Below are 22274 nucleotides of genomic sequence, written 5' to 3'. Positions count from 1 at the left end.
CCCCTTTATTTCTTTTTGTGTTTTTGGCAGCAACCTTTTTTTTCGCCCTCGTGGGCTCGCCCTCGGATCGTTTTCGTGTTAGCGCGATTCCTGTTTCCTAAATTGTAGCCGAGGAGATCCCCCCGCCTCTCCGCCCCCTGCCTCCTCCCCCCTCTTTTTTTGGCAGCACCAGGACGTCCGGTGTGGCAGCAGATCTTTATTTTTTGGGAATCTTTCAAGGTGCTGGAAGGGGGAGAAGAGATTTTTGTATTAAAGTCTAGCAGTGTTGTGAATGTTCTTTATTTTTTTTTTGTACATATTTTAGTGTGTAAATATTTTTTTAATTTTGTTGGTGTTGTGGACTGCAGCGATGAGCACACGAGGTGAAGGAGCCGGGCAGCCTTCCACTTCTGGCCAGGAGCCGCCTGCACCCTCGGAAGAGACCCCGAAGAGGGGACGGGGGAGACCGAGGAAGCTGCAGCAGGTCAGTGACTGCAGGGGTCGCCGGTTGCGCGGGGGGGTTGGGGGCGGATTTCTGGTTTACGCTCACAGGATTTCACACCAGAGCACATCCCACATGGCTTCTCCATGCACAGGTCCTTTCGGGTGAGTGCACCACATCCACACCACAGTATACCACCCACTTGCATCCCAGCAACACACACATGCATGCCACCAACACACCACACAATAACACACCTCTACATTCCATACCATGCCACTGCCCCCACATCTGCACACAACACAACTTACTCCACATCACAACACTTCTACATATAATTACACACAGCAGAAGGCACCAGTAACCTACACTACATCACTGAATACCACACACTATCACTACACACACCACAATACCAACCCACATCGCTGCATTCCACAGACACACATGGATGACCGCTTCGCTCCATCTCGGCAATATACCAAGTTTGTAGTAATGGGCTTTAATTTTTAAACTACTTTTATCAGGTGGGCTTTATAATTTAACTAGAAGGAACCCCGGACTGTAAATCCCAGAACGCATTGGGTGGTTAAATGAAAGCAGCTGACTGAAAACAGCATCCCGGGTGACAATAAGGGGCGCTACAGCTTTTTACCATTATCGCAAAACAACGAGGTTTAGTATATTTCCGAGCCACAGCTGAACTCCTCGCTATACACTGCTGTCTACCATCGCCCAGGCATGATGCACCGTAATATAAGAAGTACACCGCAACACGCGCATCGCCGTGTATGCCAGCGCACACCCGGGCATGCAGCCCACACACGCTCGCTAAAATGAAAGCAAATCACTGTATTCCACAGCCCACCATTTGCTCACACTTCGACAAGGCTTATAACATCACACACACAGCCCATAAGGACATGCACACATTGCACACCTTCACTCAGCGCATCTGGTTATACTAGCCGCAGACACAGGCTGCGCTCCGTGCCACACAACCCATTGATTGACTACCGCCAGCACACACCGCCGCTCCACTCCCAGCGGTGTGCTGCGCGGCTTGCACTGGCCGGACTCCCCACAACAACCCCACACCGCGTGGCTTCTCCCGTCACCGCGCTGGCAGGCATTGTGCATCCGCTGGCGTCTCCCCCTCTCTGGGAGCCCCGTCTCCTATCAGGCGCGCGGAGGGGAGGGCTGCCCCCACCCCGCGGCTTTGTTTGCAAGCTCAGCATGGGGCGCGTGTCACATGCACACAGGAGCTTCCGCACCCGAACCCGCCGAGCGTCCACGAGGCACTCCCTGTCTCGTTCCCCGGAGGACATGCCGCCGGGAGGGGGGACCACACACACCCAAGCAGAGCTCCGACCACCGCCAGGCAGGCAGGCAGGCTCGCGCAGCCAGGCAGAAACTCTTTCCAGGAATCTGTTCTCAAAAGAGCTCAGCACTCGCTCCTCACTATGACTCGCACATGGCCTCATACCCCTCCACGCACTTTGTACGTTTTAGAAACGGCGTTGATGTGCCCCCGGCTGGCTTGCACAGCGTCGTGCCCAACGTAGAAAACATGCCGCCACCTCCTCAATTAATGCAATGCATGGAGGGTCTGCTGTGGGCGCCTGGCTGCCTTATCGGGGGTCCACTGTTAACCACATCCTGCTCAGCGGCAAAACAGCAGGAAAAAGCTTCTGTTCTCCTCAATGTGTGAAGCCCCTTCCACACTCTACCACCCACGTGCCCTCGCTCGTTATTATTACCCTGGAAGTAGGATTCAGCATTCCGTGTTTTGTTGGGGTAGCAACCACTTGGGGGGTCTCATTATTTTGGTAGGGGGGTTGCATGAGCCACTTATGCCGATTATGGGTGCCGGAGCCACAAGCCAGCACGAAAGGTGCGTGGGACGCACACCTTCCACGCATGGTGTTTATATGTAAACAGAGGCCACCTTATCTGAGGACAGTGACCCTGGCCCATGCCTGAGGCTAGGGGGAGGGAACCCCGGCTCCACCGTGAGGTACATGGCCTCCCCGGAGTGTCACAGGGTATCCTAACAGGGACCCACCAACCAGCGCCTGCCTGGTGATTTAGCGCGTGTTTTGAAGTTGCATTCGAGCAGGCAGCCTTGCGCGCAGCTGATGGTGTCTCGCGCCTGCTCCTTTGTGGTGCTGCTGTGCTCGGGCTGGCTTCACGAAGCGGGGAAGGGAGGGGGGATCTGGTGCATCGCCTCTTTTAAGACCCTCGCGCCTCAGCAGCACTCATATGTCCGGCCAGTACATCATGCTCGTTTTGTGTCATGCTCATAGGGGTGTTGTGGTGGGCTAAGTGTCCCTGCCTGGGACGCGGTACTTGCTTTGTGTCGTCCTCGTAGGGGTGCTGTGAGGCAGTCGGTGTCGAGGTAGACACTGGGACTTGGGCCCGGCCTATTAGTGGGGTGGATTAGGGAGATGTGGGTACCGGATGCGCTGAGTGTGAGAGTATGGATTAGAGACAAAGTGTTTGATCCAACGATTGTCTTGAAGAGGCTGGGGTGGAGAGATTGAGTGTCTGTTAGATACGGCCACCCCTATAAATGACGTAGAAATACTCCGGTGGATGTGTTTTGATTCCCTTTGACTTTCCCATCGGTGCTTTAATGCTGGTTGGTGATTTGATGTTCCCATGGCGCTCCAAAGCTGGTCTGGGAAAAGAGAAGACCTCAGGGTGTTGCTCTGTACATGACCACTGGCTACATTAGTGCTGGCTGTGAATCCCATTGGGTGACTTACGGGTGTTGTGGTGCTGGTTTGTGGTTTCCCATGGACAAAATTATTGTATTGCTTTGTGGTTTCCCTGGGTTGATCTCATGTTCTCTTACCGGTTTCCCTGGATGACGCTCTTGGTTATATACAGATAGTTTATGGTTTCCTGGGACGGGGCTGGTCTGTGGTTTCATTGGGGCGAAATCATGGTGCAGGTTTGTGGATTCTCTGGAATTCATTTATGGTGCTGGTTTGTGGTTTCCCTGGTTGACGCTAATGGTTATGTACAGCTAGTTTGTGGTTTCCTGTGATGCCACAATGGTGCTAGGTTGTGGTGTCTGACACAATGGTTCTGGTTTGTGGTTTCCCAAGGCTGACCTTATGGCACTGCTTAGTGGTTTCATGGATGACACTTGTGGTTATGTACAGCTACTTTGTGGTTTCTTGGTATGACACGATGATGCTGGTTTGTGGTTTCGTAGATCAACACAATGATACTGGTTGTGCCCGCTTGTGATTTATTGCGTTAACTCATGGGGTAGAAATGCTAGGTTGCTTTTATCTGTTATGACCCCAGAATGGCTTAAGGCATTCTTGATTGATTGTGATGTCCGTGGGATGACTGCCGGAATGTGCTCTAAATATGATCTCAGACTGGGGATTTGTTCCTTCTTGGTAACCCAATACTGTAGGTCTGATCTGTAGATTAAGCCAAGCTGTGGCAATGTTAGTTTGTGTTTCCTTTGGGTGGCCACATGGCTCTCTGTTATTGGTCACTGGTTTCATTGAGATGACCACACAGTGCCCATTTATGTCTTTCGTAGTTAACCCAGTGATGCTTGGCAGCTAGCAGGGGTGTAACGCAAGTTCCTGCAGTGCAGGGGGCTCCCACTAGTCGGGGAGCTCCAACTCATGCTGATATAATTGAATACATGTGAGCTAACAGTCTCAGACCCTCCCCTGCCCATCACATTCTGCATGAGCCCCCCCCCCATCATCTTACGCCATGGGCCATTAGTGGTGGTAGGTGCCCGCTGGGGGGCTTGTCTGAGAACTCCAAGGGAAGGTCCTATATTCTGCTTGGCACCAGAGGCAGAATCTTCTTTTGGAGAAAATAGACACCCTGGCCTTGCTCTCCCACTGGGCATATGCAGGTGTTTATAGTAAAGCCTGTAATTCGTATGGTTATCAAAGCTCCACTTGAGATCCCAGAATTTGAGATCGCGCAACCACCCCTAGTCTAGTTTTTTTTTTAAAAATCTGAGATTGCTCGTATTGTACCTACCTGCTGAGCAGATGGGTCTTTTTGGCTAATAGTTTGAGTTTGGTCTGATTAAGTTTAAGGTATAGGAATGCAACACAGTGATTTAAATCACACCCTTTCTGCATCTGGCAACCAACGCAGGGAGTGAGGGGCACTAAAGCCCACCATCCTGCTGTTTCAACCTCCTCAAAGCTGGGTTCACCGCATTTTTTGTGGGTGTTGTAAATTGTAGGACATACAGTTTGGTATGCTAGTTATGCACTGTTGTTGAGCTCCGTTCTTAAAGAGCAGTCGCAAGCTTACCCACTCCTCAGTGGTCCCCAAATTTGTGGGCCATGCAGGAGCGTCTCAGCCAACAGCTGCGCTGTGCTCTCTTTTTTTTTTCTTTTTTCTTTTAGACTTTAACTCCCTCTCCCCCTTCACCCTTCGGGAAAACAGAGAGTGAAGGGGCACATATTCCTCCCCGTTGTTGGGCATGGCAGATGGGAGGTGTAACCAAATCTTCTCTCCAAACACTTAAGCAATGCAAGTGGTGGAAATGGAAATGTGACCGCCCGATATTGCAAAATGTGGGGGATTTGCATTGTGCCCCCACACTTGGCCAGCGTGGAAAGGGGTAATAAGGGCACCTGATTCCCAAGCACTTGACCATACAAGGGACCAAATTCCCCACAAACTTGGGCAGTGCGGGGTTGAAGTGGTGGCCCGCTGTCCTGATTTAAAGTGGAATTGAGGTTAATTTGCTCCCCAAGGCCCCTTTACAAAGAGGGAATGTGATGCTGAATGAAAATTCCACACTTTTTCAAGGATGGGGGTCTGTTCCCAGGTGGGACAATCACCACTTATGTATTTTGTATCACCAGCCTTTCACGTTTTATGTTTTTGTTCAAAGATATTCGCAAATATTAGGGCGAGTGTTCAGTGCACTTGCACCATCATCGTTTTTATTGTTATGGATAAATGATTCGGTTGTCTATGGTGAGCCCAAATAATTATACATCTATACTGCACTGCTGCACGTGCATGGAAGCTCACAGTATCGCTCTTTTTCCACAGAATTTGGTTAAAAGAATTGTCCAAGTAAGAAGAGGCACAGAGTCCGGAAATTCTACTATGCCACAGATCAGTCAATCACACACTTATAAATCACCAGTGAGGATCTTGAGGCGCTGGATATGTCTGCTGATTGGTGGCTTGATCATTCGGACAGCCAGGTCTTGAGTTCTTTCCTGAATTGCTGGAGCGATGGTGCGGTCCTGAGGTGCAGGGGGAGTTTGTTTCATGCCTTGACTGCTTGGTGCGAGAAGGAGTGTCCTCCTCTTTTGGTTTGACAGATCCGTGGGTGTCTGCGAGGGAGAGGGAAGTGGGTCGATGGTGTCTGGTCAGTTGGTGGAAGGCCAGGTGTTTGTTGATGTATTCTGGTCCTTTGTTGTGCAAGGCATTGTAGGCATATGTTAACACCTTGAACTGGCATCTCTTCTGAATCGTGAGCCAGTGTAGCTTCTTGAGATTGGGTGTGATGTGGGTCCTTCTTGGGAGGTCAAAGATGAGCCTTGCCACAGAGTTTTGTACTGTCTGGATACTCTTCAGTATGTGTGCAGTGATTCCTACGTAGAGTGTGCTTCCGTAGTCAAGTCTGCTGGTGATGAGTGCCTGTGTGATGGTCTTTTTAGTGTTGACTGGAAGCCACTTTAAGATCTTGCAGAGGGTGTGGAAGCAGGTGGAGAAGATTGCGTTGATTTGTTTCCTCAAGGATAGCTTACTATCCAGGATGATGCTGAGGTTACAGGTGTGGTCTGTTAGGGTGACCGAGTTCCACGGGTAACAAATGACATTCCATGGTGCGGTTTTGTTCTCGAAGATGATGACTTCCTTCTTGTCCGTGTTAAGTGTGAGACAGTTGTCCCTTATCCAGTCCACAACATTCATCGTGCGTCTGTGGAAGTTGGCTTTGGTGGAGGAGGGCTCTTCGGACAGTGAGAGGATGAGCTGGGTGTCGTCGGTGTAGGAAATGATGTTGAATCTGTGTGATCTGACGTGTCAGTCAGGGGGGTCATGTAGATGTTGAAGAGGGTGGGGTTGCTGTTGAGGCAATTAATTTCAGTGTGTCTCCTTGAATCCCAATATGATGGAGTCTGTTGATCAGGGTGTGATGGGAGACCGTGTCAAACACAGCAGACAGGTACAGGAGGATGAGGGCTGCCATTACTCTGCGGTCTAGGAGGGCTCTGATGTTGTCTATGGCTGTGATCAGGGCTGTCTTGGTGCTGTGGTTAGCTCGAAATCCAGGTTGAGCGTGGTCCAGGAAGTTGTAGACTTCTAGGTGTTAGGTGAGTTGCTGGTTGATGGCTTTCTCTAGGACATTCGCTCGATGAGGGAGCAGGGAGATGGGCTGGTAGTTCTCCAGTTCGGCTGGGTCAGTGGACATTTCTTTTCAGAAAGAGGGTTCACTTCTGCATGTTTCCAGTACTCTGTGAAGGAGACCACGGTTATGGAGCTTTTCAGGACCTTCCTGAGCTTGTTAATAAATTGTCTTGCATTCAAGAGTAAAGACTTAGTGGGGGCAGGGGTACATGGGTGCTCCTGAGTGCACAGAGTTAACTATAGAGGTGGTATTTTGCGTGGTGACGAGGTCCCAGTGGGGAAGCAGGAGTTCTGGGTTTGTGTTCCTGGGTGTGATCTGGTTGATGCTGTTGGCAGTGGATGGTTGGCGTCTGAAGTTTTTGTAGATGGCACGATGACTTGTCATGGAAGAATTCGGCACGGTTGTCGCATAATTCCTGGGAGGGTGTAATGTCGTTCTCGGTGGCTGCGGGATTGGAGAACTCCTTCACAATTGCAAAGAGTTCATTGCTTTGATTTGCGCTAGCTTCGATGCAGTTTGCTAGGGCTTTCTTCTTGGATTCTTTCATGAGGTGGTGGTATTGGTTGGGAGGGGTCCTGAAGGCGGTGCGGTCTTCCGTCTTTTATGCTGATGCACCACTTCCTTTCTAGTTGCTGGCAGTTGCATTTTGTGGAGCGTAGTTCCTAAGTGAACCAGCTTGGTCCTTTGGCCATGACTGTCTTGGTGGGGGTGATGGTGTCGGCCCATTCTGTGATCCACTGGGAAAAGTTTGCTGCTTGTTCTGGGTCTTGTGTAGAATCTGGGAGGTGGGAGCAGAGAATGATGTTCCACTGTTCTTCTGATAACTTTTTCCAGTCTCTGTCCATGGATCTTAATGGCGTGGTGCCAGAGTAGGTGGGTCCTGAGATGGTGAAGTGGATGCTTTAGTGGTCGGACCAGGTGAGCTGTTTGGCATAAAGGTATCTGACTCTGTCTATGGAGATGAAGATGGGGTTTAGCGTGCATAGGGTCAGCAACAAGGTGCTTGAAGACAATGTTGCCCATGCTCCGGGTGGTCAATGGTGTTGGCATCACTGGGGTCGTTCAGGTGGAAGTTGAGGTCCCCTAAAAAGATGTAATGCTTCAGAGTCGATTGCGAGCGGGAGGATGAGGTCCGGGATGGCGTTGCAGAACTCAGGGTGTGGTCTTGGTGATCTGTAAGCAAAGAGTGCATTCGATGGTTCTTCTTTCATCTGTGGGGAGTCGAAAGTAGAGGGGTTCCATTATTGGGGTCGGATCATCTGCGCATGTCATGCAGCAGATGGTGTCTTTGTAGGTGATGGCGATTTCACCACCGTGTTTGTTGGTTCGGTCCCGGTATGTTATCTTGTAGCCTTTAGGGATGGCGATGTCTGGTGCGGAGGGGGGGTTTAGGCAGTTTTCTGTGAGGAAGATGACGCTCGTGGTGAGGATGAGATCGTTTCCCATATCACAGTGGCATGTTTACAGAATGATCAGTCCTTAACTAGGAAGAACTGGAGTTGAGTCATTGTAGTTTCGGCTGATGTGGTGGATGAAGTCACGTTTGCAGTGTCTCAAGTGTTGTTGGTTGCTTCGATGCTGAAGGTGAGGCGGCAGGAGAACTTTCCTCTGGTGGTGCGCAGGGATGTGCGGCAACAATGGTTGTCGGTGTGTCTGGGATCTAGGGCTCAGAGATCAGTGGCTGGGTAAACAACGTTTATCGCAAATCTTTCTCCCCGCAGGGAATCGCAACGCGGTCGTTACAACGACCGCGTTGGTATTCCGCATACCATTACTCCGCAAGTCGGAACAATGACTTGCGGAGGGGGGGGGAGGTGTTGGATTTAAAATCCAACACCTTCCCTATTGTCCGCACTGACTGGAGTTGAAATAGTAAATTATACTATTCCAACATCCAGCGCCCCCTTCCGCAAATCGTTGTTCCGACTTGCGGAGTAATGTTATGCGGAATCACAACGCGGTAGTTGTAACGACCGTGTTGTGATTCCCTGGGGGAGAAATACAGCGGGATGGCATCACATATTTCAGTGGCTGTGTAGCTACTTGGGGTGGAATAGCCAAGGGTCCTGGCACTGGATGCGGTCCTGGCATGGAATGGCGCAGACGGGCTTTCCTTTGGCTCGCCAGCGGTGCAACCCTGCAGCAGCCTCCATAAGTAGTGATGAGAGGGGCTGGCAGGGTGATGGGCGGGTGGGGAGTGGGAACCTGTAGGAGCTGGAAAACAGCTGGCAGGGCATCAGACATCGCAATACCAACAGTTCCTAACAACCTAGGCGCCAGACAACCAAGAAGACAAAGTCTAAACTAAAACCCAAATAAACCCAATAAGCCCAATAACCCCAATTAAAAATAAGGTTGAGCCCAAATCACCATGCAAGCGGTCACCTGACAGCAGGACCAAACCAGCTAATTGAATTCGAGGGCTGTGGACAGCTGCACTGTCAGGAGGAGCTAGGCGCCTGAGGCAGCTGTGGAAGCAGCGCACAAGACTAAGAGGTCAGATCTTGACTGATGTCTGGTGAAATGTAGTTAAGTAGTTTTGAGGTACTAGCAGAGAACATTTCTTAAGTTTAAAAGTTTTGTAATTTGGAAGCATGACGTGTTGGAACCCCAAATTATAACTTTAGAACCATTTGGCCAATCTACATGTACAACCCGCCCTCCTTGGTCCCCCTTTTGTAGCTTGGCAAATGATGGAGGGCTGGAGCAGCTCTCAGCTGCTCCTTCATTTCTAGAAATGCTCACCATCACCCCTGAACAAACTAAAAGTCAGAGAAAGACTTATGTTCTATTGACACCAACATCACTCACCTCCCCATTTGCTGTTTCCTACATGAAACATGCTTCCGCAATTAAAGGACCACATTGCACAGTATACAATATCACAACTTAAATCTCTAATGGAACAACATTCATCCACATTCTCGTTTACACCTTCCGGATGGTGGGGTGGGAATTCCTCTGTGGTCCTCTGAAAAATACTCCCTGCTAAATGCATGTTGATGGACCAAAGATATTTGCATTCTCTTCTCTCTGACTCAACTGACTTGGCGCTACCCCAGCGGTTCTTAACTATCTGACTTCTCTGGAATACCACTGCTGAAACTACTACTGGAACACAGTATAAATACAAAAATACAGAAACAAGTGTACATCTAACCAAAACAACAATTATTAAATATTTTTATTTAGTTCGCAAGCACAAAAAAAGACAAATCGAAAATTGTAATAGGCATGTGGAGCTATTAAAAATGTTGTAATATTTCTAAAAGAGAAAGTGATATGCTATTCTCCAACATATAACGTCCATGTTTTTTTGTATCCTAATGCATTCTCCATTTGTTTGTCGGTGAATACAAGTGCTTCAGTTGAGCCCACCAGCTGTCCGTATTAGATTCTGTTTCCAGTGCTTGCGCTGCTCTCACGATTCTAGTTAATGACAACAATCTAATATTTGGCCTCAGATTTCAAATACCTTCACCTTCACAGAGTATTTAAACAGATTCAGTTTTATATTTGACTGTTTTATGTAAATAAACTATTATTTGGTTAATATTTAATTTTTGAAACGGTCACCGACCCCATGCGTATGTGTCTCGGGCCCCATGATAATAACCACTGACTAACCCATTAGAGGAGGGCATATTTTCCTAGAATATCCAACAGATTACAGAAAAGGGTTCAGAATGATTGATCTTAGATTTCCTCAGGGAATACTTCACCAAGATAATCATATAGTGTTCCTCTGTCGTAAGGATAAGATCGTTGTGGGGTTCTATCCTTGGTGGCAAGCTTCTTTTCAGGAATAGCCTAGTAATAGCATGGTCTGATTCAGAAAGCAATCTCCCACCTCCCTCGGCAACAGCAACAAGATGATCGATGGAATACTTGAATTAATCTCTGCCCCTGGTAATCTCTTGGCCACATCCCAATCCAACTTTATTTGCCCTCCATGCACCTAAGTTTGGATGCAGCCCTATGCAAATCATTCTTGACCCTGCTCCAATGGGAACAGTCCAGCCTGAACTGCCAATCCAGATCCTTGCTGAACCGGGGTAGGAGCAACCTAGGACTGGTTTCAGGGTTTCACCGCTCATTAGCAAGACTAGCTTGACTCCAGTACTGTTTTCACCCTGAAAAGGGTTCATCAGACTGGGATAGTTGGATTTCATTGACACAGTGAGCACAGGACTCATTTCTGGGCATATCCATCGTACTTAGGTCATCAACTGTAACAACAACAAAGCGATGGATGGAATTCCTAACTTAATCTCAGCAAATGGCAATCGCTTGGTGCCGCATCCCAATCCATAGTTGGATAGGGACGGGGCCACAATCGATCTTCAGTGGCTGAGATTATTTCAAGCATTTCATCCACCACTTTGTTTTTGGTTGCCTAAGTGTGACAGGTATGCCCAGTCGTGAGTCCTATGTTCACTGTGCCACTGGAATCAAGCCTTTTTTGGCTCATGAGCCCTAATTAGCTGACGTGGCCCGAGTGATCACCAGTGGCTAAGATTAATTCAAGCATTCCATCCATCACTTTGTTTTTTGATGCCCCACCTCCCTTTGGCATTTGAGGTTGCATGATAGCAGATGAACAAAAATATCTTGAAACTCCATCCTTTCATGATAGCATTGCTTCTGAGAAGACATTTCTATCTGTGATCTTGAATTGCAGCTCTTGTGGTACCAAGCAAGAGCAGCTCTTGTGCTACCCGTCAAGCACAAGTAGTCAGGAACCTTGGGACCTTATGGACCTTGACCTGTCATTCAATCAACAGACTACAGCGAAAATAAAATGCCAGGACTGTTACAGTTTAAAAAGAATTACATGCAACTATGTCTCCACTAACCTTCATCAATTACATTGGCTACAGAAGAACTGTGTTTAAAACAGCACTTTTGATGTGCTGTTTTTCATGTTCTGAGCCCGTGTTCATCAGAAATAAGTTTCCCAAAAGCAGACCATCTGTCATTCTGAACTTAACAATAGCATGTTTATTGGCTCTGCCCATATATGGGGTGGCAGCTCGCTCACCATCTGAGATGCATTGCTATGGAACTCTCTTTCCCTGAGAAGGTGAGAAGGGAAGGGATGCAACTGAAATTCCTAAATATCTAAAAACACAGTTGCTGTCTAGATAGAAAATTAATGTGTTGCTCTTAGCACTTCTGAGCAGCTTGTAATGTCTCCATTGATGCTCAGCTTTAAGTGCAAATAAACCATGTATGGTTAATGCTAGTGTGCTATATAAAAAAATTACAGATATACAAATAGATGGTTACCATTATGGACAGGTGATGCTCATGAGATTGTTTTGATTACTTTGGCTTGCTGAAGGGCCTTATTCCAAAGTTGATTCTTGACTGGTGTCCTTGGTTTGTAAGAGGTCCCTGTGAACGTTTCGTTTGTTGGGTACTCAGATGGTTAGAGACTCCTGTGAACATTTCCTTTGTGGTGTCCTCGGATGAATTAGAGTTTCCTGTGAGCATTACCCATGCGACTACCATACTTTTTTAGGTCGTGCCTATGCAGCTCATGCGCTGCAAGATGTATTGTTTACAATTTAGTAGGCTAACAACCTGCCCACAACATACCATAAATTGTTTTCGTTATCACTCTCATTTGCAATCTATCAATTGCTTAGTTCCCGTAGGCTTTCTTTTCTTTCTTGTGTTGACTCTACCCTGGAACATGGGCCAACCACATGTGTTCTTTCTCGTCTTTTTCCAGCAAACTATTTTTTTTAATTTTAAAAGCGTTTCAGTATTATTCCTGGACGTGTAATTGACTTTACTTTTAACACAGCCATACAGCTTCTGATTAAGCTGCCTTCACCTTATATAGCGTCTCTATTGATGTTTTAGTTACTTAGATCCACAACAGTACTACTCTATGCCACCATACTCTATACCACTTCACTCTGCACCACTCTACACTAAGCTTCTCCCCTCAACTCTATGCCACTCATCTCTAACCTTCTCCACTCTACCCCCTCCACTTTATGCCACTCCATGCCACTCTCATTCCATTCCACTCCATGCCATTCCACTCTACTCCACTCTACTCCACTGTATCCCATTCTACTGTATGTCACTCTACTTCTGTAGTCTTCAAACTTTTTTATGCTGCACCCCCAACATTAAAAAAATCATTGCCCCCAGAATTTTATACAATTATTCTATTACATTTGTAATTTTTAAATATGTCTAGACTTATTTAAACATTGAAGTTATGTTAAACCTTTTAAACATGCAATCAAATACATGATTTCCAAACACAGTATTTTGGTTTTGGGCCTTACTAACATGTAAAAGTATTCAAAGTGTGATTATCTGAAATGGGGGGGGGAAGAGGTTTGAAGAACATTTGGAGTACCTTCCCTTTTGAAACATACTCACAGTCTGATATAAATGACAAATTAGTTAGTAATTGCCCATTACAGAATGACTTCCTGCTGATCATTTGTTTTGAGCTTAAAACAAATCACTTTTATCAGCATGATGCTTCTTTTAGCGGGTGTCCCCTTTCAACCGTTGATCACTAGAGTGGATCAGGACGGGAGGTTTGTGGCAGTGTTGGGGAGGCTGGATGGCAGGGATGTGGCGTTCTGTAGCGTGTATGCCCCCAACTTTGATCAGGCAGCGTTCTTTTCCGTCTTGTCGAGTCGACTTTCGGATGTGCTCGTGAGTACGGTGTACATGGGTGGGGATTTTAACTCGGTGACAGACGTTGAGTTGGACCATTCTCATCCGCCGCTGGCTCGATCGGTGGTGCGTAGAGTGGCTGCGGTCCGGAGAGACTGGCAGGACCGCTGGGGACTGCAGGACGCGTGGCGGACGTGCCATCCCACGGATAGGGATTATTCGTTCTACTCGGTACCGCATGATTTACATCTGCGTCTTGACACGTTCCTCTGCTCAAGTGGGGCCCAGGAGCTCACGCATGATTGTGAGTACTTGGCGCGGACCATATCGGACCATAACCCTTGCCTGCTTATGGTCATTTGGACCAGGCAGCGACAGCCGGTTCCTTCATGGCGGCTGAATCCGTTGACGCTGGAGGACCCAATCTTTCACGCTGACTTGCAGAACTGCATTGAGCGCTATTTCCTTGAGAACTCGGGGACAGCGTCCACTCGGGCACTTGAGTGGGACGCCTTCAAGGTCGTGGTGCGAGGCGCGTGCCTCTCGTACACGTCGGGGGTTCACCGGACGCTGTTAGCCGATATCACGTGGGAGGAGACTGCACTGCGCCTGGCGGAGAGGCACAGTCACGCAGCGGGCAGTAATAAGGACGATGTGCTGGAGGCTCGGGAACGGGTGGCCGCCCAGGTGGAGAGGCTCCGCTGTCATGACTACAGGGAATACATGGTCCGGGCGCATGCGGAGCGAGATCGGGTCGGCACGCTGCTGGCCTGGCTGGCGACCCCTGATACCAGGGGTACACCGATTCTGTCGTTAGCTACATCGACCGGGGACGTGGTCCATTCGCAACTGGAGATTAACACCCAGTTCCGGGAGTATTATGCGGAACTCTATCGGAGTCGAATGACGGTTTGCCCTGCGGAGCTGGATGCCTTTCTTGAGGAGGTCCAGCTGCCACGGCTAGAACTAGAACAGGGCACTTCGCTTGGGGCGGCTATTACACAAGGGGAGATTAGGGCGGCGATTAAACATATGGCCAGGAAGAAGACACCGGGGGGGGATGGTCTCCCTGTGGAGTTTTACGCGGCGTATGTGGATTTGCTGGCACCTCGCCTCCACCAGGTGTATGAGGAGGCTTGGGAGCAGGGTATACTACTGACGTCGGCGCGAGAGGCAATTGTCATCCCGCTGTTGAAAAAGGGCGGCGTCCCTACGGCCAGAACGGCGTATCGGCCGTTGTCGATGCTCACAGTAGACTATAAGGTGTTGAGCAGGATATTAGCGACGAGGCTCTCAACTCATATGTGCTCGTTGGTTCATCCAGACCAATCGGGATTTATCCCCACTAGGAACACCTCGACGTGCATACGACGCCTGATACGAATTATGGATGTAGAAGGGGAGGGCCCAGCGGGGGCGGCGGCGCTGTCGGTGGACATTGAAAAGGCCTTCGACAGCGTGGAATGGCCTTATTTGTACTGCGTGCTCCTTCGGTTCGGGCTGGGTGAGGGATTTGTCCGCTGGACGAGGCTACTCTATGAGTCGGCCACTGCTAGGGTCCGGACGGGCCGCTCCATATCGACGGCATGCGTGGTCGGGCGGGGCACTAGACAGGGTTGCTCCTTGTCCCCGCTCCTTTTCGCTTTGGCAATCGAGCCGCTGGCGGCTCGGGCCCGACAGGGTCGGTCCTTTGCCGGAGTACTATCCCGAGGCAACATGCATTATATCTCCCTGTATGCAGACGACCTCTTGCTGTTCCTGGCGGATGTAGATTCGTCCGTGACGGAGGCACGTGCCTTGCTTCGAGAATTCGGGGACCTATCGGGCCTTCGGGTTAATTGGTCCAAGACCTGCCTCTTCCCCTTAACCGCTCGATGTGTTCAACCGGCAGTGCTGGACGGCCTGCGCTGGGAACCGGATTGCCTGCAATATCTCGGAGTTCATATATATCACACCCATTCGCTACTGTACGAGGGGAATGTGGGAAGGGCCATGAGGGGCGTCAGAGGTAGTATGAGGTTTTGGCAGGTCCTCCTGTTATCTGTCGCGGGGCGGATAGCCTTGTTAAAAATGGTGGTCCTACCGAGATTCCTTTATTTTTTCCTGACGTTGCCGGTGTGGATCCCATCCTCTTTCTTCCGCACTCTGAGGTCCGTGGTGATCGGCTTTATTTGGGGCACTGGCAGGCGACGGGTAGCCCTGAATACTTTGCTCCGGTCCCGGGATGAGGGTGGTATGGCCGTACCAGATTTCGAATGGTATTACTTGTCTGCTCAACTTCAATGGCTCACGCAGGCGGTGGCGCGAGAATTCAGAGGACCAGACGGCCCGCAGGGTCGGCTTGTGCAGCGCCATGTTTTGTCCTTTATTGTGCTCCAACAGGAATTACGGCTGGAGCAACTGACCCTTGAGGAGCGTACTCTTCGCAAGTGCTGGTTGCGCTGCCACAGACGGGGGGGGGGGTGCCGAACGCCCTATGCACCGGAGATACCACTTGGGATGTGTACTGCCATCCCGCACGGCGGAGATTGGTCGGCGCTTGCAGGCTGGGAGGACCTTGGGATCCACATGCTAGGTGACTTATATCGGGACGGTGCCTTGCTGCCGTTCGGTGCACTACAAGAGACATTCGGGCTCCCGCGGGGTGACTTCCTGTTGCACGCGGCTTTGGTTGCCGGGATTCAGAGGCGTTGGAAGATGGGGCTGGTGGAGCCGCCCACATCACTGGGCTGCCAGTACGTAGTAATGGCGGCTGGCACGCATAAGGCCATCACATGCTTATATAGGAGAATGGCGCTGGCTGAACCCCCTCCCCTTGATGGGCTGCGGGAGCGCTGGGAGGCTGACCTTGGACGGCAGATACCGGAAACGACTTGGCCCCAGCTAGTACGTAGGGCCTGGAAGGGCACCCGAAATGTCCGGTTCCAGCTGGTTCAATATTATACACTCCATAGGGCATATTGGACACCGGCCAGGATCCATCGAATCTTTGGAGGTGCGCAGTCGACCTGTCCACGCTGCGCTGCGGGGAACGCTGACTTTGCACATATGTTCTGGTCATGCACGGGGCTCGGCACGTACTGGATGGATGTTTTCGCTTGCCTGAACGCGGTCACGGGTCGGCAGATTGATGCAGACGTGGGTGCATGCCTGCTACTTTGGTTTCCCCATACTCCTGCCACTAAGGTCACTAGTAAATTTTATGATTTGGGGTTCATAATGGCCAAAAGGGAACTTACCCTACACTGGAAATCTAGAGGGGGACCCAACTTCCTGAGGTGGCGGAGGTGTTTCCTGCAATGGGCCTCATCTGAGAGCACTCTCCGGTTGCAGTTAGCTAGGCGCGCAGCTAATGATAAGGCGATGGAGACGGCTAGGGCATGGAGCGCACTAGTGATAGAGTTGCAGTCGCTAATGGAGGCTGATGATGGGGGGGAGACTGGTGAGCCGGCGAATAGGGCAGGGGACGTAGGGCGGGGTGGCAGCCGCAGGGATGGAGGGAAGAAGTTAAACTGAGAGCCGGAGGCAGGGAGGGGGCGGATTGAGCGGATTGAGGGGGTCACCGGGCCCCGGGGTTGTGACGCTGGACTTTGACAATGCTGGATTATACCTGGAGCTCTATGTGGGCGGTGAATAAAGGGGAGTGCCACCTGCTGTTGTAATATTGGACCAATCGAACCGTACTTGGGGATATGAGGCACACTGACAAGGGGGGTGTGGGGGTAGAGAGGGAGGTGGGATGCTATGTTTAGGATTTGTTGAATGGGTATGTGTGTACAAGGCGGGGAGAAACAGTATAAGAGTGGGATGATTTGAGAATTGGAATTGTCTGTTTTGTGCACAAAGTTAATAAAAAACAGTTTAAAAAAAAAAAATGATGCTTCTTTTAACCAGAGTCTGGCATCACCCGCACCTCCACCGGGATCAGTTAAGGCCTCCCTGGGGGGGGGGGGGTCCACCCCCCCCGTTTGAAGACCCCTGCTCTAATGTATGTCACTCTCTACTCTACTCCACTCTAGGCCACTCTAGTCCACGCCACTCCACTCTACTGTAATTTATGCCACTCCATTCCACTCTACTCCACTGTGTGCCATTCAAAACAATGCCACTCTACATCACTGTACTTATGCCACTCCTCTCCACTCTAAGCCACTCTATGCCCCTCCACTCTACTCTACTCCATGACACTCCACGCCACTCTGCCACTCCACTCTATACCACTCCATTCCACTCTACGCAACTCTGTCCCACTCTATTCCATGCCACTCCACGCCTCTCCACACAATGCAACACTATACCACTGCACTCTGCCACTCCAGTTCACTTTACTCCTCACTAATATATGCCACTCCTCTTCATTCTATGCCACTTTACTCTACACCACTCTGCTCTATGCCACTCCATTCCACTATACACAATTCTCCCCCCACTCTGTGCCACTCCACACATTGCCACTCTAAGCCATTACACTCTGCCACTCCACCATTTGCCACTGTACTGACATTGTAATCTACACCACTCTACTCCATTCTACTCTGTGCCACTGTACTCTATGCCACTCTATGCCATGCAACTCTATGCCAGTCCAATCGTTTCTATTCCACTCCACACTATTCTACTCCATGCCTCTTTGCCACATCACTCTACGCCAATCCACATGGCTCTGCCACTCTGCGCCTCTCTAAGGCACTCTACTCTGTCTCACACAATGCCACACATGCTATGCCACTCCATTCCACACAGTACCACTTTACTCCACCACACTCCACTCCACCACACTCTGTCACTCTAGTCTATGCCACTCTATGCTACTCCAGTGTACTCCACTCCATCTCACTCTACACCACACTACTCTAGGCCACACTACTCTATGCCACTCCATACCAATCTACTCTATGCCACTCCTTTCTATGCCGCTCTTTGCCACCCCTCTTTATGCCACTCTATTGCATTTCACTCTATTCCACTCCATTCTGTGCCACTTTACTCTACACCACCACACACTATGCACTCTAGTGTACGCCACTCTACGCCACCCACTTCACTCTTTACCACTCTATGCCACTCCATGCCACACTTCTCTATGTTTCTATATGCCACTCCACTTTACGCCACTCCATACCAATCAACTCTATGCCATGCTACTCTATGCCAGTCTACGACACCCCACTCCACTCTACATAACATGTGTATTTGTAAAGCACAAGTTCACCTGGAAGCACCTTGGCACTGAATAACAGTTATTTATTGTTACCCAACTCAATGGTACTCATTTTCTCGACATAAGATGGATGAAAGGCTGTGTGGACCCACCAGGATTTGAACCTGTGCCACGAGGGCGCACACAGGCCCCTGCAGTGAATGCATTAGTCCACTGAGCCACTAGACTTTACTCTATGCCACTCCATTCCACACAATGCCACTTTACTCCATTCCACTCTAGTCTATGCAACTTTATACAGCTCACTCTACGCCACTCTACTCCACCCCACTTTATGCCATGCCACTAGCTTCTAGCCATGCTGAACACCAGCCATGCAGCTGTACAGCTTTGACTCTCACATAGAAGAGTCATTTTAGCTTTGCCAATGCTTGTCTTTAATTTGTCTGCTTCCAACCCCAGAAAATAGTGCCTAAAGCACTGATTATGCACTGATAGTAAGTTGCTTACTCTGCAGGTTGTGTGATGTCTTCAAGTCACTTTTTGCACACCCACAGCAGGCAACATTATCCTTTCACCAATGCCCTACCCTCTCGCTGCCACCTTCTCCTTGGGATTGTTGGAAGTTCCAGGCATAGCATTTACAATTTCTATCACATATTGCTTTTCTACTCCTTAAAACGGGGGGTAGGCAATGAACTCCACTCCACCAGCGGAGTTTGCAGTGTTTTGCCAACTCCATGCTTGCTGGGAGCGCGGAGTTCGGCAAAAAACTCTGACTCCCCCGCATGGCTGAGTTTGCCTCTGCCACCCACCTCTATGATGCATTTGCATGCCTCTCCCGACAGAGACAAAGAGCAGGACCCTGGTTCCATGCACACATATTACACCACAATCCCTGAAAGAGAAATCCATATGGGAATATGGTAACCCCAGAGATGCAGTGGGGGAGATTTAAAGTCCAACATAATATTGTCATTCAGTGAGCAAATTTAGCATGCATGGGAGCGAGCTATTTGCAGTGTCACTAAAGTCCTTTTCCTTCACAAATCATTGAATCTAGCTCAGCGCAGGGAAGGGGCAATGCACATAGTGTTCTAAATACTCTGCAAGCCCAACTAACAGGTGGCAGATGAGGCCCCAGTGTATATGAAGATGAAATGCTGAAACTGGAAGATGCCAAAAGGAAACTGTGCATTGAGTAAGCCTTGTTTGCATATTAAACACACCACACAAATACAACAACATTCTGCAGGAAACCGTCATTTGTGAAAGCAATGCACCCAGGTATGATGATGTTACGTGTCACGCAATATGACCTGGTAGGTCAACGTGTCACAAACGTAGCCGAGGAAACCTGAACACCAACAGAATCAGCATAGGCAGAGGACTGTAGCACTAGGATGGGAGCTCGGTCTGCCCGTGTTGGCACCATCCATACACTGCCCTTCCACCCTGGGGTGAATCTGACTGCACAAAAGTCTGCATGTAATACACAAACATGCCTGGAGGTGGGCTGCATCGGAGTGCCCGGCTTTGATGCCACACTCGGCTCTCCCACCAGATTTATGTGAGCCCTTTTGTCTCTCGCATTTCTACGGCTCAGAGTCCACTCCCTCTGGGGCTCAGAGCCATGCACTGCCCACCGTCTAGATGCAGGGTGGAGAGACGCAGCTGGATACCCGGACGTGCTGTCTCAAGGGAACTGCTCCATTCTCAGGTCCCCATGGATGATCATCACGCCGACCTTCTGCTCCTTTAAAACTAGTGCGTGGAGGCACTTTTCAGTGACAAGGAGGCTGCGCTTCAGCAGATTACATCATGTCCCAACCAGGGATCGCAGAGCAGGAGGCGTGTCACGGGGAGATCCTTCCTTAGCAGGGAGGGACATGCAAAAGGCACTGGGATACGGTACAGCCAGGGCAGGGATAACTGGAAGGAAAGGAGGGCTGGATAGATGGATGGGTAAGAGGTGGAGGAGACATCTGAGGTGTTGAGGTGATTCAGGCGACAAAGAGGGGAGGAGGGGTGAAGAGGGCATGGGAAATGTAGGGAGAGTAGGGGGAGGTTGAAAGGTAAGAGACAGAGGGACGGTTGTAGGGTGGAGCAGAACTCCGTGGAATTCCATTACGTTTTTATGCAACTCCGCGTTATTCCACATAGTGCAACTCCATGAAATCTGCCCACCCCTGCCTCAAACTCTGTCCCTTCAAATGCATTTGAAATGTCAACAGAACCCATCCAACATGTGACTGATGAACGAAATTGTACCTCTGGCCCTTGTACGTCTCTAGGCATGATGTAGCCTCATCGGTAAACAACCATTACTTCGCATCTTTTACTTCGCACTTCTTTTACTTAGCATTGTCTTTTACTTAGCATGCCTTTACTTCGCATATGCTTTTACTTGGCATATGCCGTTACTTCGCAGGAGAAGAGTGGATCCATGGTTGAAGGTGAAGAGAGGGACCACGGGCAGAGAGAGGTAAGTAGGGCAGTGTAGTTAGGGTAGTGTAGTAGTGTATGTGTAGTGTAGGGTGTAGTGTTTAGGGTAGTGTTGTGGTGTAGGGGGTAGTGTTTTAGGGTAGTGTTGTAGTGTATGTGTAGTGTAGGGGTAGTGTTTTAGGGTTTAGGGTAGTGTTGTAGTGTATGTGTAGGGTAGTGTTTTAGTGTATGTGTAGGGGAAGAGTTTTAGGGTTTAGGGTAGTGATGTAGTGTATGTGTAGTGTAGGGTAGTGATTTAGGTGTTTGGGAAGTGTAGGGGGCGTGGAGGGTAATGTTGGTGTGTAGGGTAAAAAATAAAAAAAGAATCTTTATGCGTAGTAAAATCCTGCGAAGTAATGTAATGCCTTTTTAATGCTTTTAATTGTTTTTGCGAAGTAATGGTATGTGTAATAAAATACTGCTAAGTAAAGGCATTTGCGAAGTAAAAACTTTGTAGAAAAAGCATGCTAAGTAATAGCATGCTAAGTAACGTCATACATTTGCCTCATCCCTTACAAGCATAGTTCCACATACTGTAGCTTTTCATGTTGTACTTGTATGCTCTATGGACCCAATTCCCAGGCTATTTGGGTACCTAAAGCTGACTTGGGTGTGCAATGATTAACATTTGAGTGTGAAATACTGTTTTTGATTCACAAGACATGAAATTGCACTTTTCACACTTGAATTTCTGCAAGCAATGCATAATGTTATGTGTATATAAATCTCGGTGGGGTGGGTTGTGGCAAGTTTAATGTTGCGTCATCAGCAAAAAGTGGGGATTCCCTCTACACACATCTGCGTTCTTGTCGATACTCCTATATTATAAACCTACATGTTTTAGGTCGTTTGCCATCCTGGAAACATCTGCAGAATAAAACAATTTAGAGATTAGCAAATAAAAGGGGCATTTCCAAAACTGACTGGGGTGCTTGGATTGAGATTTCTTTTTAGAAAAATGTTTTCATTCTGGTGTATACAAATATTATAGCTTCAAACTGAATAAGTGATGTGCTTTTACACATGTACAAAGTACTTTTGCTGCATTCATGCATGCATGAATGGTTATGCATGACCGTAACATTGAATTCCAGCACTTCTTGGATTCTGTGACTCACGTAAAATCTCAGGATGAGTCCCAAAATCCTTTGTAAATCCCACAATTGTAAAGAAATGTAGTCAAAATG

At 49.0% G+C, this 22274-nt stretch overlaps 1 protein-coding gene across 1 annotated transcript in view; it reads left to right on the top strand.

Annotated features, from left to right (window-relative positions):
• Window positions 1-195: 195 nt before the first annotated feature.
• HMGA2 (high mobility group AT-hook 2) overlaps window positions 196-22274 on the top strand; it is a 294508-nt gene continuing 272429 nt past the window's right edge. Inside the window, exon 1 of the mRNA XM_078676284.1 lies at window positions 196-463. Within this exon, the coding sequence (XP_078532410.1) occupies window positions 350-463 (114 nt within the window). The 5' untranslated portion in view covers window positions 196-349. The remainder of the gene's footprint in view (window positions 464-22274) is intronic.

This window comes from Lissotriton helveticus, chromosome 1_1, assembly GCF_964261635.1.
Source record: "Lissotriton helveticus chromosome 1_1, aLisHel1.1, whole genome shotgun sequence".
NCBI lineage: Eukaryota > Metazoa > Chordata > Amphibia > Caudata > Salamandridae > Lissotriton > Lissotriton helveticus.
The sequence above is the reverse complement of the archived record's forward strand: the minus strand, read 5'-3'. Positions and strand labels throughout refer to the sequence as shown.